At 49.1% G+C, this 18,719-nt stretch overlaps 5 protein-coding genes and 1 non-coding gene across 6 annotated transcripts; 4 read left to right on the top strand and 2 right to left on the bottom strand.

Moving 5' to 3' along the window:
* Positions 1–1,572: 1,572 nt before the first annotated feature.
* B0H65DRAFT_480227 (Rix1 complex component) lies at positions 1,573–3,350 on the bottom strand. Its single transcript, XM_062827566.1, has 4 exons — positions 3,280–3,350; positions 3,149–3,222; positions 2,946–3,018; positions 1,573–2,879 (listed from the first exon to the last, which is right to left on the bottom strand). The coding sequence occupies exons 2-4, from the start codon at positions 3,194–3,196 to the stop codon at positions 1,939–1,941; spliced, it is 1,062 nt and encodes a 353-aa protein (XP_062677046.1). The 5' UTR covers positions 3,197–3,222; positions 3,280–3,350; the 3' UTR covers positions 1,573–1,938.
* Positions 3,351–3,639: 289 nt separating this feature from the next.
* B0H65DRAFT_553216 (uncharacterized protein) lies at positions 3,640–4,507 on the top strand (the record flags this gene model as incomplete). Its single annotated transcript, XM_062829946.1, has 3 exons — positions 3,640–3,654; positions 3,717–4,238; positions 4,403–4,507. 3 exons carry the CDS (start codon positions 3,640–3,642, stop codon positions 4,505–4,507), a joined length of 642 nt encoding a protein of 213 aa, XP_062677045.1.
* Positions 4,508–9,392: 4,885 nt separating this feature from the next.
* B0H65DRAFT_335759 (uncharacterized protein) lies at positions 9,393–11,157 on the top strand. Its single transcript, XM_062823567.1, has 2 exons — positions 9,393–10,555; positions 11,046–11,157. The coding sequence occupies exons 1-2, from the start codon at positions 9,864–9,866 to the stop codon at positions 11,059–11,061; spliced, it is 708 nt and encodes a 235-aa protein (XP_062677044.1). The 5' UTR covers positions 9,393–9,863; the 3' UTR covers positions 11,062–11,157.
* Positions 11,042–14,311, top strand: B0H65DRAFT_335747 (uncharacterized protein). The gene is made up of 3 exons (XM_062823566.1): positions 11,042–12,975; positions 13,030–13,524; positions 13,579–14,311. Exons 1-3 carry the CDS (start codon positions 11,253–11,255, stop codon positions 14,187–14,189), a joined length of 2,829 nt encoding a protein of 942 aa, XP_062677043.1. The 5' UTR covers positions 11,042–11,252; the 3' UTR covers positions 14,190–14,311.
* A 516-nt stretch (positions 14,312–14,827) lies between these two features.
* Positions 14,828–14,899, top strand: B0H65DRAFT_t465. The gene has a single exon. It is a non-coding gene; the product is annotated as a tRNA-Arg (tRNA).
* A 1,441-nt stretch (positions 14,900–16,340) lies between these two features.
* Positions 16,341–18,473, bottom strand: B0H65DRAFT_503207 (major facilitator superfamily domain-containing protein). The gene is made up of 2 exons (XM_062827869.1): positions 17,708–18,473; positions 16,341–17,636 (listed from the first exon to the last, which is right to left on the bottom strand). Exons 1-2 carry the CDS (start codon positions 18,067–18,069, stop codon positions 16,517–16,519), a joined length of 1,482 nt encoding a protein of 493 aa, XP_062677042.1. The 5' UTR covers positions 18,070–18,473; the 3' UTR covers positions 16,341–16,516.
* Between the last annotated feature and the right edge of the window lie 246 nt (positions 18,474–18,719).

The raw sequence follows: 18,719 nt of genomic DNA, 5'->3' as shown, positions 1-18,719 counted from the left end.
GGCAACCAAATTCCAAAGCGAGGAAGGAGCGCCTGCGGAAAGGGTGGCGGGGCAGAGGCAGGCTATGAAGAGGGAGGTATGAAGAGGGAAGGTATGACCGGGAGGACTTCCTGCCTCGCAGGCGGTGTACGAGCTGTTGGGGACGGAAACAAAGCGTGACCGGCAGAAAGTTGACGGGTAGCAGCTGCCCGCCGCCGACATGACGAGTTAAAAGGATCTTTTGGTCACGATAAGGGGCCCGACGGGATGATGGGATGGGGCTGTGCGTGGCGTGGTCGGGTCAAAGTGACGGGAGCTCTTGGATACGCAGGTATCAAACGTATCGGCTCTTCGGGTCAGTGATAAACTCTTTGCGGAGTTTGCGTCTTCTTGTTAATTCGGATATTGCCATATGGGTTGAGACCTTGGATAGCCTAAAGGGCAACTAGAGGACTGATCTGGACTTCCTCCTTTACACACTCTCCTTTCTTTCTCCTTTTGGGTGTCGGAACTCCAGGGCGTCTGCTACCAACTGCAGTACTACTTATCGAACTGCCTCCTCCAGGTACCTGGTATTGTCAGCCACACTTCCACTTGATCTGATTACAAGCTCGCCGTGGCGGGAGGATTCGTTCGCGTTCGGACCATCTTTCAACAGCTGCCAAGCGGGCCTATCTACAAGAGGTCGGGACACCCGGATCAAAGCACAGATCTAGGCCGGTTAGGCAGTCAAACACTTCACGATACTATACCAACGGAGACAGGAACTAGCCCTTCAACTAGTCATGGATCTCGTAACAAAGGTCTACTGATCCGAAGTGTGGAAGCCTTTTTGGGATTAACATGTAGCTTAGTTCATAGTATCAGAGTGTCCCACCCGCCCTTTTCTCCCCGCCATGACTTGATATCTCTGCCGCTCTAACCACGATAACGCGACCCGGTTTTGTACGAACAGCGACCAGCCTAGGAGACTCTTCCCTGGACAGTGAGCCAAAGGAACAAAAGCATCGCAACAGACAACGACGGCGCAGCAAACGAAGCCTCGAAATACTATAATAGCCCAGACAAATTCGGATCCTGAAAAACAGTCTCATAGCAACAACTTGCACTCAAGCATGTTGAGTCATTCGAACGAGAAGGGGACCAGCCAGCGAGACTTGGGAGAAGGAATATCCACAAGCAAAGAAGACACCAAGAACGCCGTCAAAACCTGCGACGCCAGCTAACAACATGCTCAACAAGCAGGGCATTGAAGATAACCAACCGCAACAGAACTTGATGGCGGCCCGAAAAGCGGTCGCGTGAACGAACAGCCCAAAGAATAAGGGGAACAGGAAGAACGAAGTTGGACAATACAAATGGGCGAACGGACGAACATGCCGCACAGGACGAATACTTCTCGTCTAGATTTCACAGTCGGATCATATACCCCTCTTGCAATATTCCCTAGTGACCGAGGGGAAAACAGGCATTTGTTGATCCAGGAAAGGCATTCTTTGAACCAGGAAAGGCATTCGTTGGCACATGAACAGGCATTGGAAGACGCTATATTACAGCTCTAGAATACCTAGGAAGATATTGGAAGAGAACAAGAGGCAAGCTTGCAAGACACTAGAACACTAGAACTAGAACTAGTACGGAAGTGCGAGTTGACGCTTTTATCTGATGGTCAAATGGACACACACTGTACCAAAAATGAACTGTTTAGAGAAACGGGAGCCACTTCAGAGGCATTCCTGGGACCATGGGCGCGAGTCAACAAACGCAAGATAAGGCGGAAATGCTGAGCAAACAAAGAACAACAAGAGGGAATCATGAAACCTATAAACCGAGAGAACCTATAATGAAACCACAATGGACCCTATCCTTTCCCAGATCATTAGCCGAAACGAAGACGACCGCCGTGAACCACATAGTCACACACACCCACATATGTCTGCCATACGCATACCACCACACTTAAGCCTCCACCTCTTCAACCTCCTCAACCTTCTCCTGCTCCTCCACCACCTTCTTCGCACCCTCCTCTGTCGTCCTCAAAACCTTATCCAACACCGACGCGGCCCTACCAATCACACCCCCCTCCTGCTTCGCGCCCATCACGCCCGTCTTGATCGCCGCCCTCCACTTCCTTTCAAACACCTGCTGCCTCGAGATCCGATCCGGGTACATCTCCCCATCCTGATCCCTCTGCGCGCCCCACAGATTCAAATAAGCAAACGGATTCGGCGTCGTCGGCATGCGATAAATACTATCCCAATACCGCTGCTCGTCATACGGCAGCGGCGTCTCCGGCCTGAACCCGGCTTCCAAGAACTTGGCGAGGATGGTGATCTGCTTAGCCTGGGCCTCGCCGTTCTTCTTGGAGACCTTGTTCAGCGAGGTTTTGGTGGCTGACGTCCAGCCCTTGACCGAGAGGGTGGAGGCTACAGAGGGGTTCCAGCCCAACATGGACGAGAACGAGTTCAACGTCTTGAGCCAGCCGCCAGGGCAGGAGACGGTCTCATCCGGGCAGACGTCGATGAGCCAGTCGAGCACAGAAAGCGTGTCGGAGCGGATCTCGGTCGAGAGATGGGTCATGCCGCCGCGGATGTACATGAGGATCTTCTCGACGTGCGGGGCGACGTCGGAGGGCGGGAGGGCGCGCAGGAGCTTGAGGAAGTTGGTGCGCACGTTGGCGACCGAGTCGGTGATTAAGGGCAAAAGTTTGGTGAGTAGGTTGGGCACGCCGACCGGGTTGAAGATGGGCTTGGAGGAGAGGTCCTTGGTTAGTTGGACCAGGGCTTCTTGGCGCAGCTTGTCGGATTTGGAGTTGATGGCTTGGTTGAGGTGTTGCTTGAAGAGGCCGACGAGGTCGACGCCGTCGAGGGCAGCGAGGGTGTGTTGGTTTACGACGATGGCTGGGAGGTTGAATGTTAGTGAGTGTGGCTTCGAAGAGGGATGGCATGAGTGAGTGGGGGACGAACATTTGGACTTGAAGCTCGTGTCGGTAAAGTTGGCTGCTTTGGCTTTGGCCTTGCCGACCTTCAACTTGGCTTTCTGTTGTGGTTCATATGTTGTTAGTGAACGTGTCCGATAAGGGAGGCATCACATCTGATAAAGCCAGGGGCTGCGCCAGCAGCAGCAGTGGTCCCCAAACAATGCAGTGGATGAATGAAAATTGACATACGTTAAAGTCCTTCTTCTTCTCCTTCTTTTTCTTGTTGCTGGAACCCATCTTGGCGGTGTTTGATAGGTAATAGTCTAAACAACAGTCAGACGCAGTCTCTTCTTATCAGTAATTGATATGGCAGTACTCACCTTGGCCCTTTGTAAGTGTATCTCTGGTGAAGCGCAGAGTGAACGAACGAGGTGAGTTTGGAAATTTTAGCGGTGTAACGCGGCAAAATCCCTGGACTGCCAAGACCTTTGACAGCTGCCGGCCAGGGGTACTGGCATGGGTACCTTGCTGGACAGCAAGTGGCCAGGCGCTGTTGCTGTTCGTTCGTTCGTTGCTTCTGGAGCTCACCGAACGAGCAAGGGAGCTCTCTCTCACAGCTCATCGATAGCTCATTGAACCTCTTTCACATTCTCCTGCAATAACAACAACCTTTTTTGAACTTGCGCAAACCAAATCCCTCAATCAAACACCTAATCCTCAAATTCACACATCACCTCACAATGTCAGACCCAACAGTCAGTAGTCCCCCCACCTCCCCTCACCCTTCTCAAGCACACACCACTAACATCCCCCCCAGTCACCCTCCGCCTCCGCCCACCTCGAAGAGACCTTAGGCCGGCTCTCCAAGAAGCCCGGTGTAAAGGGTGCCATCGTCCTCGACCGCGCATCCGGCGCCATCCTCAAAACCAGCGGTCAAATCTCCTCTATTCGCAAGGCCAAGCCCCAACCACAGCAACCAGAGCAGTCCGAACAGCAACCGATCACGGACCAGCAAGGCCCATTGTCACCTTCATTCGCTCCTGGCACCGTTACTGACACGACTACTACCGATACGGCGGCAGCTCCCGGTACGGCGGTGACTACGACGGGAGAGGAGGCAGTTGCTGCACCGGCAACGGCGTCTACGGGTACGGGCACGGATGGGGAGGTACCTGGGGCTGGGGCAGGTGCGGCAGGCAGCACGGGCACAGGGAGTGCAAACAGCGGCGGCAGCAGTGCAGCAGTGAGCGCCTATGATCAGAACGTGGTAGAGCTCGCGGCAATGGTGTGGAGTTTTGTGTCGAATGCGGGCGAGTTTGTGCAGGAGCTGGATGGGGAGGTGAGTTCTCGCAGGTTTTCTTCTTTCCCCCTTCCCTTTCCCTTCCCTTACCCACCACCCCCAACCAAGGTTCTTGACTCTAGATGAAAATATGCCGAGAGTAGTGGTTCAGGTCTGCGAAAAAGCTTAAACTGACGACAATGCACTGCACTGCACGGCAACAGGACGAACTCAAACTCCTACGATTACGGACGAAAAAGCAGGAACTGGTAATCGTACCAGATGCGAAATACCTGCTTGTCGTCTTTCACGATACCCCTCCGGCATGAGTTATAGTTACATATCGAGTGCTGTTGAAAAGGGCGCGCAGCGCAAGAGTGAGGCTTGACGTCGTCCTTCGGATGTGGTGATGATAGAGTTGGTGGTGGTGGAGGTGGGCCACGCACGCCAAGAATGGAATTGATTGGGATGGCAGGATGGATTGGTTTGACTTCATTAATCTGATACTTCGAACCTTGATGCGAACCGAAGGACCTCTCATGACGCACGTCGCGCACGCACACGGCACGGCCGGGCGACGATTTCCCGATCGAGAAAGACAAGACATGGGACACACATAAGGCAGATGTTACGGCTCCCATCCGTCTTTTTGCGAACGGGATCGCGTGCGCGGGTTGTTTCGACATGGGTGGTCGCATGAATGGCATAGGGCATAAGGCTCTGTTTGGCAGATCTTCTGTTTCGTATGGCAGCAGGGAAGGACTGTTATCATTGGGTGTGTGCTGCGTTGGGGGGTAATGAGGGAAGCGCAAGAAGAAGGGAGCTGGCTGGATGGATGGATGATTGACGATTGGAAGGGCAGATGAATGGCGTTCGGGTTCTGAATGACCTGGGACTGACTGAATGGTTTGACATGATTTGATACCCTTCTCCCCCCCTCCGACGAGATTACATTGTTCTTCAAAGGCGGCTGATAAAGTTAGTTGAGTTGCACACACGACTGGCCGCGGCAAGGCGCAGTTTGATCATTTATTAGCGCAACAATTTAGACGCCGAACACGGCTTAATACCCATTCATTGCCCGCAATCCTGTCGTTCTGTTGATCCTCGGTGATGCTTTCCAATCGAGACGCGCAACACACCACAAGATATAATTGTCAGAGTCGTCCATCACAAGCGCGGCAAACCCGGCCGAGATGAATTGAAAAAAGGACGTCCACGTAATGTACCTATCCCTTTAACAGTGCAAATGTATCATTTTTAGCGGCCCCCACAGCTACCGGCAGTACTTGGTGACTTGCTGGCAAATGCCAAGCGCTGCTAGCGGTCTTATCTATACAAAAGATCGACGATAACAAAAGTATCCTTTTTACTAATAAAATCAACGATTCTACATCGTCTATTAGGGCATTAAGATAGACTTACCAAAGTATACCATCTTTAAGCCATTAAACATAAATATTACTAACTTTTTCCTTAATATTATTATTATTAAAATAGATCTTTCATTAACTTTGAATTATACTATTAGCAACCCTTTTAAGTATAAGAAGAATAACTCCACCCCACTAGAGAAGGGATTAATAAATATTAACCTCGTAGACTGCTTACCTAATTAAATAGTTTTTCTCTACCCTAGTAAGCCAAAGTTAAATACTAATAATAATAAGGGTAATTTTATACACGACTTTAAAAATAACTTCGATGGCGAGGACTATAATAAAAGTCTCCCTAAGGTCACAGGCTAAGACGTTACGAGGCTTCCTCTACCTAATTATTAAAACTATTAATATATCTATTAACTAATAAATAAGCTTTCTAATAATATACCTGATAATATTAATATTAATATCCTATACGAATTTAAAGACCTCTAATATAATTTTATCGACTTTAAATAGTTTCCCTTTAAAATAATCCGCGGCAATAGCGGTACATTTATATACTAAATTACTTATACCCCTATTACTATATTATTAAAATTTAAAAAAATATTTGCCCCTTCATATAATATAATAATAAACAATATAGACTAACCTTCGAAAGATTTTATTACTAGGAGAAACTAACCCTTATACCTGTAAGAATTATTAATAACAAATTTACGCCGCGGAACTATATATTATATTCGCTATCTTACTATATATTAATCTCTATATAGAAGTAAACTTCCTATCGTATTAGTAAAAAAAAGAGGGGCGCCCGAATTACCCAATCCGTAGCTAAATACTTTTCTTTCGGTTCGAAATACTTTTAAAACAATTTTACGTATAGGATCTAATTTAAAACAATCTCAACATATAAAATGAAGTACACAACTTCAACAAACACATTCAAAAAGTTTACTTCAAAATATAAACCCCGCTATAATATATTACCGTCAATGAAAAGATAGTAAAATATACTGGTAAAAATAAAGTAACAGTTTATATCCCTAATAAACTGATACTACATGGTATTAAATATTAAGTCGCTACATCCAGCGGTTATTTCTTCGATTAGAGGTAATATAATAATATAATTAGTATTATCAATTCGAAACCTTATATATATCCTCTTTCAAACCTTAATTAATTATTAACTAACGTGTTTAAAATTAAAGTAATCTCGCGCCAATTCAAAGAATAATCGCTAAATTCGTAATTAATTTACCCCTCCTACTATATTAATTAATTTATTATATCTTTGCTAACAGCCTTTTTACTACCATCCTTTTTGCTCGCTACCTTCGTATTAAAAATATTATAATTACCAGCACAATACGCTCGAACCGTACAATACCCTAATTTACAAAATTTCGAAAAGATAATAATAAAATAGAAAAGGTACCTTTTAGGGCGCTATATCGAACCATATCAGATATCCCAGTTCCTAACCCCCAAAAAAGCAAAAAAATACAACTAAACCTAAACTAGGACAACAAAACAATCTTCTTATATGTAAATGATCGCTAAATAATAAACTTCTTATTTATATAGTATATAAGAAAGGAATTTCATACTTACATTTACCGTCGCCGCCCGACGCATAAGGGCACCATAAAGAATTACTTTAACAATGAAGGTAATAAACAAATCTAAATACTACTAATTATTTAAATATATAATTACTATATAAATAGGGCCGATATTAATAATTAATTATACGCGTACAATACGTATAGCCATCGTCACCGTCGCAATTTATTTATAATTATATTTATTAACTTCTACCTTAATATATTACCTACATTTAATTCCTTGTTAAATACCATATTAACAATATATTATTTCTATATAAAAGTTATTACAATTAACCTCTTAATTAATTAAAAGGAGAAACCGTTCGGGCTTCTTTTCAAATAGAAGAACTAAACTGTATATACAAACTTTCGAAACTAATTAATTAACAAAATTTAGGCATTTTACAATAAAATAGCTACCCTCTACCGCACTTTACCAAATAAATTCCTAATATTCAATATTAAAGAATTACCAGCAAAATAATATATTAAAGGACGACTAGCAAAAAGAGATACCTATATAATATACTCCTCAATACAATATAAAAATACAACCGCCTTCAAAACTAACAGCTCCCCCTCCTATTTAAAAAAGCAAGGTAAAAAGCGCACCTTAACGTACTTAAGGTATCTTACATACAACATTACAATCTGCAAGCTTAACTACTACTAGAATACCTACCTATATTAACTAGATTTAGGAATAGCTTCATCTTAGCTTAAATATATTAGTTAATTCTTTAGCTTCCCCACCTCTCAGCACTCCACATCTAGTACAATAATAAAAAGTACTACAAAAGCTGGTAAAATCAAAGTATCTACATGGTCACAGATGTAGAGGTAGGGAGAGGGAGGCCATCCGACTGGTCACAACCCATACTACGCTAAAAATAATACATTTGCACCATTAAAGGGATGGGATGGTTAGTCCAGCAAGCATCTATGTGTACAAAACAATGCTGGAAGGTTTCCGCTGTTAGTGCGGAAGTTAGCAGGGAACAAAAACAGGGGAATTGATTGGCTTTGATGGCCATTTCTCTCCAAAGGTGGAGAGCAACACTTCGAGCTCACGCACAACGACTACTTCTTTGCCCCACTTCTACCACCTTGAACACCACTCGCGATGGTGACCCGCCCGTGCCGCCGTCAGATTCTACCTGACTACTTTAACTTGTAAGAGTAAAGTGCTTGCTCTAAGTACCACGCTAACAAACTTACCAGGGCTGGATTGTAGTGGGCACCTGTGTTTCAGAATGATCCTCGTAAGCTTTGAAAAAGGAGGTCCTTGTCAGCCTGCGAGACTGCGGCGTCCATGTTTTATTGCTATGACTGCATTTGCACAACACCGTTAGAGATGAGGTGCGCGTAGGCAGTCCCCTGCCAAGTATTGTAAAAGGGACTTGTTATTGCTGGACAAAAGCCCCTGGATCTCGCTTGGGATCTCCGACGGTGACATACCTTGGCGGAATAGACGACCATAGAATCTTCTTCTTCCTCGTCCTTTTTGGGGGTTTTACTTGACCGATATGGGACCGACATTGAATGACCGCAGCCAAAACCGGTAGGGAGCTCTTTGAAGCTTCAACACCCCAGCGTGGAGTGTATGTACCTAGGGGAACTTCCCGTCGGTCCGCCCACTGTTTTAGGGCCGGTCCCCCCATGACCCATGCCCACATTGTCACTGCGCCCCTCCGAACGGGCAGATCCAAGCGGGCGTAATCCCAAATCCCAAGTCCAACCATGGCCGAAATCAATGAGGGCAATTTCAGATGAAAGAGGTTCACCTGTACCACGGTGATTTCTTCCAGGAGCAAGATTACAGGCTGCGAACTCCATGGATTCGAAACAAGCCAGTCGGGCACATCCCTATGGCTTTTGGCCTGTGACTGGCTGTGGGGTGTAGATGGACTGCTTTCGGGCCGCTGCTCTTGGTCTCTTGGTCCTTTCACCCAAGCATATAGGTAGGTGAGAGCAAAGTTGCGAGGCTTCCAGGGTGGTTAGCAGACTGGTAGCTTCTTCTTATCATGGCCAGTCCTTGTTAGGTAAGTGTTCACGATGGTAATTAGCAGTCCCTATTATTTCTCTTGTATCATTGGCTTGGTTGGGGGTTGTCAGTCCGGTCCCCCAGGGCATCCATCCCTCCATCCCCAGAATGAATTAGAGCTCTGACGGGAACCGGGAAAGACTGATGACTGCCGTCGCCGATGATATAACGGACGTACCTTGAGACAACCATGAAGCTTGTGCCGGAGCCGCGGTCCTCACAATATTAGTCCGTTAGACCAACTCACTAGGACCAACGGATCATCGACGGCCTAGTCCATCTTTTTCCCCTTTTTACCCTTTAGGTTCCCATCACAGTTCTGTTTTTTTTTCCTGTGCTGTCTCTGCATGCTTCAACTGATCAGCGAAATCCACCAAGCATTCGAGCGAATAGTGTTGAGGCCCTGAGTTCTCTGAAGCCGTCGTCGAGGTGTTTGGCCCCGCCGCGGAGCTTCACACAGCAAATCCGGCTCCGGCAAGTGTTTATCGCCGTATCGCTCTCGGTGGACACCACAAACTCGCTGGAGCACACACAACTGCCGTGGACCTCATCAACACATTTTCCCTCGTTCAATGAGAGCGCCGCGGCCGCAGATCGAGGCGGCGCATATCATTCCGCCAGCGCGCCAGTTCCCGCAAAGATGCCGTATTTTTCGATGTTGAGGAGGACGCCCCGGAGGCGGAACTCGGAATTCGCCAAGCCGGCAGACGCCACCGTTGTCACCGTTACCGAAGATGTCTTGGGGGGAACAGGGAATGCTGTTGCTGAAGGATTGGGGTTGGGGGGAGGAAGGGGGGGAGGGGGACATGGAGGCGGCGGCCGATTTGGGGGGCTTGGCTTGGGGTTGACATTCAACAACAGCGACAAAACAAACAACAACACCAGCACTTCCACTTTCAACAGCAACGAGAGTTCACGACGGACTTCGATTGACGGAAATGACAATGGACGGGATATCCAGACGACAACGAATGAGAAGAAGAAGGAGAGGCGCGGGTCGAGACGAGAGCTCTTTCTGCAGGACATCCGCAGTCGACTATGCGGGAAGCTGCCACCCTCCTCCAACAATACCTCGTCTCCTTCCTCAGGCACATCGACCCCTCACCAGGAAAGTCCCAAAGTTCCGCGGGGAAGAGCTGCATCACAGCCTCCAATCCCGATCTCTCAATACCGGGAAGGAGGAGAAGGACGAGGAGGGGAACAGAGAGGGGAAAGACAAGGCATGGGAACCATTCGAGAAGCTGTAAGTAAAACACTTGCCCTCATTATCATTCAGTCAAGTTCAGATTCTTATTCAAACCTCTTTTTCTCTTTCAGTGGTGCTGCATCCAAGTAGGTGACTATTCCATCCTCTGTCGTCCGCCGTTGCTTGTCGACCACCAGACCTGTCAGTGATGCAGTCTGTCCAGTGATGCAAGTGTCGTCATCTCCCCTCCCCAGGTTTCCCCAGCTTTCTCCAAAAAGAGGCCCATGCAGAGAAGATTTACAGCGAAGCCGCACCAACTCCAAGACGGGAACTTGAGTGGTCCGGGCCGGTCGAGACTGCCCGCGTGATCCTCTGTAACGTCCCTCTGCACCACTCTCATTGTGGCACTATACATCTGCATTTACAGGGGGCCAATCGTACGACGGGAACACTTACACGATGCATCAAACAAAAGGGGATCTTGTTTCTCGTTTCATGCCCAACCTCCTCCCAGAGACGACCATTTCCGTCCTGCTGCTGTCTTTCCTTGCTTCATGTTGAAAGACATTGTGATGCTCTGAACTACCTCCTATGCAAACAACGACTTGGCTGACCACTCCTGTACTATCACCTTAGACTCCTCCTCCACTAACACTCCGATCACCAACAACCTCAACAGTTCCATCACCAATTTTAGAGATCTACACGCCAAAGTCACCATCGGCGCACACGCCATTATCACCACGCTCGCCTATAAATGTTAACAAACCGCTCCCATCGCCGCCTCCCAGTGAATTGAGGCGGGACCGTCCAACAAGACCGGTATTAAGACTGGCCCGCATCATGGCTACCCTATCCGACTCCGAGATCGAGAAGCTCTTCTCGGGAGCTCCTCAGTACTTCGACCGAGCCGAAGGCCACTATACTGGCGCTCCGCATCCGTCAGTCGCTTTCCCTTGGGACGAGGAGCTCGGAATTCGGGACTTGACCGACCACACCCAGATCGAAGATCGCGCTTGGACCTGCGTCTCAGCATGGCCGCATATCACCCGTGATATCCAGCCGGATAGGTCCACGGCGCAACGGGCCTCGGAGAAGAAGCGCTGTGCCCATTTCTATCCCCGTTGTCGTGAGCGACCGAGCATGCTGAGCATAGGCGGGCTTGAGAAGGGAAGCATGGGTTTCCAAGCTGCTCTGGAACTCAATGTCGCCGATGCCCTGAAGGAGGATCAATGGGGTTTCGAGAGTCTTGCGTCCAGACCCCACGCCATCGTTGAAGCACGGCAAAGAATGCTTACCTCCAAGGATGGCCTCCGTCACATGGACGAAACCTTGATTTTCGAACAGCTGATCAAGAACGGCAAGCGGTACAGTGAGCAGCACCCGCGCGAGCGTCGGCTCTCGAGCGAACTATACAATGAGTTGTTCCTCCAGATCCTTCACCCTCCGACCAAGGTGCTCGACCATAGAGATCCCTATAGCCTCTCGGTGCAAATCGCTGCTTTGGTCAAGGTCCTCGCTGCTCCCAACATCTGGATCGACTTCTCACTTGTCGAGTGGAGAATCCGACTTGGACAGTTGCTCTGGGGCACCCCTGACGAGGACCAAGTCGATGACGGCGCATCCTTCAAGACCGGTGATCCGGTGAGCGACGTTACCGAGGAGAGATATTGGCTTCTCCTCCAGATCCTACTCGCTTGCGAGCTTCTCGTACGGCTCGACGCCATTACGGAGGGCGACGAACTTGGCATCGAGAGCATTAACCCTGCTGAGATTCTCAAGTTCGAGAAAGACGCCAACACAACCGTCAAATGGTCGTTGCACCTGGCCCGGGCATGGTTGGAAAACATTGAAATAATCAAGACAGACCCGCCTAGTCCAGAGCAGGAAAAACCAGTGGGCTGGTTGGCAACTCTGACGAAGCGTATGTCCATTGCCCGCGACCATGGCAGTCACCACCACAAGGACCATCATGGCCCAGTATATGCCATTAGAGGACGGCATGTCGAGCGCCAGGTCTATGGTCTGAAGCACTTTGCGACCAGGTTGCGCTGGCCCGACATTGACGTCTATGCTTCCAAGATTTCTGAGAACTGCCGGTCAGTCACTGAAGGAACTCAGCTCAACACGCCGCTTGCCAGTCCCTTGAGCAGAGCAGAGAGCCATCACTCCTCCTACTTTACTGGACATGATCTGCACAGACCGGCAGCCCCAAAGCGGGAGCCTTCGAGGCGCAGGATGATATCGGCAGCATTGCACTCGGCAGGTTGGCTGTCAAAGAGCTATGTGTCTGGTCTGATGCTACCTGGTGATGGGATTTGCCACTTTTTGATGGCTACGCTGTTGGAAAACGACCCGGAGGCTATGGCAAGGCTTGGAACTATGGCCAACCTCTGCGGCGGTTTTGTGTATTCGGGCAAGAGCTTCTGGAGCACGTCTTGCATCGTCGGCCGTGTTCTTGCGGCCGGTAAGGGCTCTGCTGAGTGCATGGGTTGGGTTTCCAGCGATATTACTCCTCAGGGACTTGGTGATGGCTGGGTCAATGTCGAAGTTGAGGAACCTGCAGGTGAGTGGTGACTTTCTTGATTGGCTATTGACCGTAAACTGACAACCCTCGCAGAGGATGCCCTTGGGATCAATAAGAAGGCTCGCATTTGGGCAAAGCTCGCAGTTGAGAGAGACTCGAACGTCTTGGGAGATGCAGACCCCTCGTCAGTCCTCCCAGCCGACTTTATCATCCCATTCGAGAACGTGTATCGAGACAAGACACCGCCCACTCTCCTGATCGAACTGGATGCTCTGAAACTATGGGCACCAGTTGATTCGGCCCATACCACTCCAGCTGAAGACAATGCGGCAACCCCCTTTTCGGAGCTCAGTCGCCCGGCGCAGATCCACACATACCCTGCTGAGGTCTCTTTCACTGTGACAGACCTGGACACCTATCAGACCAAGCAACATACCTTTTCGTTGACAAAGGATGTCAACTTTGTGACTGCTCACCCTTGCGTCCCCTCTTCACATGTCAAGATTCTCAGGTCACCATCCAGCCCTACCATTCAGCAAGTGGACCTATCCGGACGTGGCGCCGCCGGTAAGGCCGTAAGCGTCGTCGGTATGTCGATTCCTTTTCGTTCCCGTCTCTTCGTCGTCGCTGACACAACTACAGGCCACCCACTACATAAATCCTATACATACACCGCTCTGCACCTGTCGGACTTAATGGCGAAGCAAGACTTCTCCCTCGACGCGTTACTAGATGACTACTCATCGGCCGCTCACCGACCCAGCCTCACACCTACTTCCGCCAAGAGCGCAGCCAAGTTCCTGGTGATCGACTGCATCACGGGCTTCCAGTCGTTGCCGCAGGAACACGAAATACCCTTATCCCCGGTTGCTAGCAGACACGGGAGCTATTCATTCCCCACGCCTAGCAGGAGCAGCACCAACAACAGTAATAGTAAAGATATCAATGATAATAACCACTCCCCCGTCTCTCCCATCACCGCCGCGGCAACCGAGTGCGCTAGTCCGACTACGATTGAGGGAGTCAAGGAAGGGGGAGCAACGGGAGGGGGCAACATGGAGAGTGCATCAAAGAAGATGCACTCGGAGACGAGGAGACGCCAGTTCGGCTCTGATATGGAGATCCTCGTCAGAGCGTTTTGCGCGGAGAAGGGCTGGAATGCCCTGATTAGTCGGAGACGGAGAGGATGTTTGGCTTGTGCGATTCGTGAGGCGGGGGCGTTGGGGTGGAAGGTTATCATCAGGGTTGACTAAACTTTGGGGCATTCCCCAACTGTGAAAGGAAGTAAGGAGATGTACTAGTCTACTTTCAAGGACATAAAGGGTTGTGGTCCTAGAAAGGGGATTGAGTACTTTTGAAAAAAGGGTCAAGGAGCTGCTGGTTTGAGTTCGGAGAGTAACGAACAACACACCGAACGAAAGATATGAAGGCAAAAAGGAAACAGAGAGTGCGCACACCATGGCAGAAACAGCTACTGCTACTGCTAGAGAAGTTGTACTATGAAGGAACTCGAATGAGACATATGACACGGTAGTTATAGCACACCTTGAACGTATAAATATAACCAAGTATAATCAGAACAAAAGAACCACTTCACTCAACCTCTTCCACTTCATGCCATGGACCTTGACTAAGTAAGGTATCTGCGTCGTCACCCACCACCATCGGCAACCGGCAGTCACCCACCCACCTTGCACCCTGGAAGCAAACTTTCACTCACAAGCCATTCACAACCGCACCTTCCATCATCCAACCCGCCAAGCTGCTTCCACATCTTTCATCCCAACCTGCCCTGCCTGCCTGCCTGCCTCCCACCCACGACCCACAGAGAAAACCAGCGCCTTATAACCCCATCAATCAAGCACCCCTTCCAACAACAACTCATAAAAAAGCCCTCGTAGAGAAATGGTAACTCGTCAGACTTCTAATCTGAGGATTGTAGGTTCGAATCCTGCCGGGGGCGTGAGTCTACACTTTTTCCTTTCCCTTTTACTTTTTCGCTTATACTTTTTGCTTTTACTACCTTGGGTAGTTTTCTTTTCTATTTCGTTCGTCCTTCTTTGCTTCCCTGTATACTACTGTATTCGTTTTACTTACTGTGTAGTGTACCGTGCGTACGTACGTGCGTGCGTGCGTGGTTGATTGTTTGGGTTATTGATAATGTTTTGATGGGTGTTGTGTTGTTGTGTTGTGTTTTGTAGGATCCTGATAATGATGTTGATGGAGAGGATGGATATACTATTAAAAGGAACGGAAACATTGACGCCCCTTCTACCCGTAATAGACAAAGTCTTCGTCTTCCAATTCTGCACGTTATTAACTCTCAACATCCAGCTCTGAGACAACACCATATCGCATGACGAACCGTCTCCGTAGGTAGACGACAGCGAAAACCGCGGCCATACCTAATACCTCCAATCACGACCTCTACAATCACATAAGAATTAACCGAATCCTAGGAATTATTTACCAACGATACTATCTATAACTTCTCAAACTTCTTTAGCTATAGACCCAGCTTCTTTACTATAGCCGGGCTAATACACTCGGTAGTTACCCCGGAGTCCAACATCAAGAAGTCAGAGTGGCCCGACGCCGTTGACTCTTCCTTCAACGAAGCTAACATGAACCTTTCCTATATTCTCTACATCATCTGCGATATTACCTATGTACCATTCCCTTTCTCTCCTTCTCAACCTACCCAAACTACCTCGCCCTCAAAAATCGCCTCCTTCGCCGCTCTCTTCTTTCAGTTCCCTTGTTGCCATGAGTGCTGGACGCGAGAGACTTCACGAAGTCAGCGTGAATGCGAGGAGCTGCGCCAAAGATTTGCAAAACGCTCATCGGTTACTGGATGATTTGAAATACGTATAGTCCAGTACTGGTTTGATTGTTAACTCGAAACTTCGGGTCAACTTCCCTAGGCCTTTTTATATTTAATTAATTCGTTTCGTTCCATAACCAAAGCGTAATATTACTTTGCATATGCTCCTTTGAAAATTTGATATGCCATATTGAATCTTATTGATGCCTTTCCGATCCGTACCTAGCCATTCATTTTATCTTTATGAGGTTTGGGACAATTCGGGATGGATTTCGTCCAGTATACCAGGAGTACCAAGCTAATAAACAAACTAGCATTAAATTGTAGGTACTGGAAACCACCAGATCGGTAGGTATCCTTTTGGTCTCCTACTACTAGAATGGTCGCGGATGAAACGGAACGGATGTGTCCTTCTCTATGTCGGATCGTCGAACGAGTTCTTCTGTCAACACTCACGGGTGGTCCATCATGCTGTGATTATTGCACCTCAACAAGTACCAAAGCTGGCCGACGAAAATGAAGGTTCGTACCAAGATAGCAGAGCCTGTCATGTAAGTCCAAATACCAGAGTGTTAGGGATGAACGAGAATCGATGCTTCATAGACAATTGCTCAAAATTATACAAACATAGTGATATTCTATCCTTCAATACACCCAAACTTATGTATCCCAATCGAGCAGTTAATTCCACAAGTATGTGCAGGCAGCTTTTGCCCCTCATATACAAAACACGCCGAAAACGCAATGCTCACCATATTACAACTCCTTTTTCTCACTACCCGCCACCTTGGCCGTCTTCACCCTCTCCGACCCCGGCGGCGTCTTAAGCGTATACAAAACCAACAAGGCCACCCACGACATGCCCAAAGCGCCAATCCCATACGCAACCTCCCTCCCCGCCCACCAATAAACACTCGTAAACAACACCGGCCCCAGTCCCCTCCCAAGCTGTCCCCAGCTCCTCAACATGCCCAACTTGCCCCCGCGCTCGCCCTCGTGTGACTCAAAGCTGCTCAAGGCGTTCAAACCCGTGACAACCGTCGCCGAGGTGGTAGCGAGCAAGGCCGCCGCTCCGTAGAGGCCAAGGACAGAGGTGATCCGGCCGAGCATGATGAAAGCTAGGAGACAAGCGACGACGCCGATCCTCACAGAAAGGAGAGGGGGCAGGCGACGCGTGACGCCGCCTTGGAGGAGGGATGCGATTAGTCCCACGAAACCGAGGAGACGACCGTTCTTGGCGGAGTCGTAGCCGAAGAGGTCGTAGGTCATGAAGGGGAGGGAGAATTCCATGCCGGAGAAGAAGAGGAGGAAGGAGAAGTGGGTGAGGTTGAGGAGGAAGTGGGAGTTTGTGCGCTGGACTGCGGTGGGGTTGGCGGCTGGGGTGGTTGCTGGTTTCTTCTTTTCGGCTTCTGTACCATTGACCTGAGCGCCGGTACTTTCAGTCTTCTGGGTCAGAGCTGGCAGTGTCTCGGGCAGACAGAAGTAGAGGTATAGCGTCTCGACGACGATCAAAGTCAGAGAGACACCGGCGGCCGTCGCGAACGGGTTGGCTGCCACGGTGCTGAACGAGCTCAGCCAGGCGCCCAGTGCAGGACCGAAAGTGAAGGCGATGGAGAAGCAGGCGCCGATGAGGGCCATGGTCGAGCCGCGCTTGGAAGGGTCCGAGATGTCGGTTGCGATGGCCGTGGCGAGCTGTACGTTCCCCTCGGAGAGGCCGCCGACGATGCGCGAGGCGAGGAAGGTGCGGAAGTCGGTGGCCATGACCCAGAGGAGCACCGAGAGGATGTTGCCCGTCATACTGAGGAGCAGAGCGGTACGGCGGCCATAGCGATCGGAGAAGTGGCCGATTATGGGTGAGGCGATGGCTTGGAGGAGACTGAAGGAGAGGTAGGGTGTGTTAGCAAAGGTGTAGGGATAGGAGAACTGTTGCTATAGACTGTCACGTACGAAAAGAGACTCCCCAAGGCGCCGCCGAGCAGGACAATATCATATCGCGAGTCAATTGGTCGCGCAAAGGAAGCCTTGTAAGTGTTAAGGTAGCCCAAGACACTGGAGAGAAGGGTCTTGGATGGTGGGGCCGAAGGGTCGAGGGGAGCTTCGACGTTGCGGTAGAATTCGAGGAGCTTTGGGAATAATGGAAGAATAAAAGTAAATGATATCTGTTTGTCATTATAGTTAGTCTTCCTAGTTCTTGAGCTTTCGCGATCCCATGGGTGGTGCCAGATAGTACGTACCAAGTCAAGCAACAAAGAAAAGAATATGACTTTCAGGACCCTCTTGCGGGTGGCGGGTTCGACAGGCGTCGTCATCCCTGCGCTGAAGCTCCCAAGACCAACGGAAAGTTCCTTTCTTCTTGCTGAGTTGTGAAGCACTGAGACCTCGAGTTTTCAGACTTGTTCAGATTTCGGGACCGGAGATTTGGAGGTTCGAAGTTGAGAAAGTCGGGAGATGAAATCGGAGCTGGTGGAAGGTTGAAGCGACGTCACGCTGCTTGAAACGCCCAGAAGACTCCTGGGGATCCTTGTGTGTCCACTAGGAGAGAGGACGAGGGTTTGTTTACGTTTCACAACTTTCGCACTGATTGCAATGTATCAAACATGTAGGAGAAAAAGAAGCTGTATTGGATATGGAAGGGAACGAAGGAAGGATATTCTGAATAGAGTTGCAAAGCCACGAAATCGGAACCTGACCCAAACCAAACATTCGAGAGCTCAATCGGGTCGAATGACAAGTTCGTTCTGGAACCTGGAGCTCCGAACAATTGATGGACCCCAAATGGGTACCTTGATGCCGGGGGCAAGCTGGAAACTCCTGGCAGGCAGCGCATCCAACAAGCGAACTCCAGCTCGGATTGAAGACTCCAAAATAAAGCCACAATGAGTTACAGCCACAATGTGGCACAAGCAGCATCAACAACATCGAGCGAGTCTTCCCCGCAAGAAGCTGCATCTCCATGAAC

The sequence above is a fragment of the Neurospora tetraspora genome (assembly GCF_033439725.1).
Source record: "Neurospora tetraspora strain CBS 560.94 chromosome Unknown B0H65scaffold_9, whole genome shotgun sequence".
NCBI classification, from domain to species: Eukaryota; Fungi; Ascomycota; class Sordariomycetes; order Sordariales; family Sordariaceae; genus Neurospora; species Neurospora tetraspora.
The sequence above is the reverse complement of the archived record's forward strand: the minus strand, read 5'-3'. Positions and strand labels throughout refer to the sequence as shown.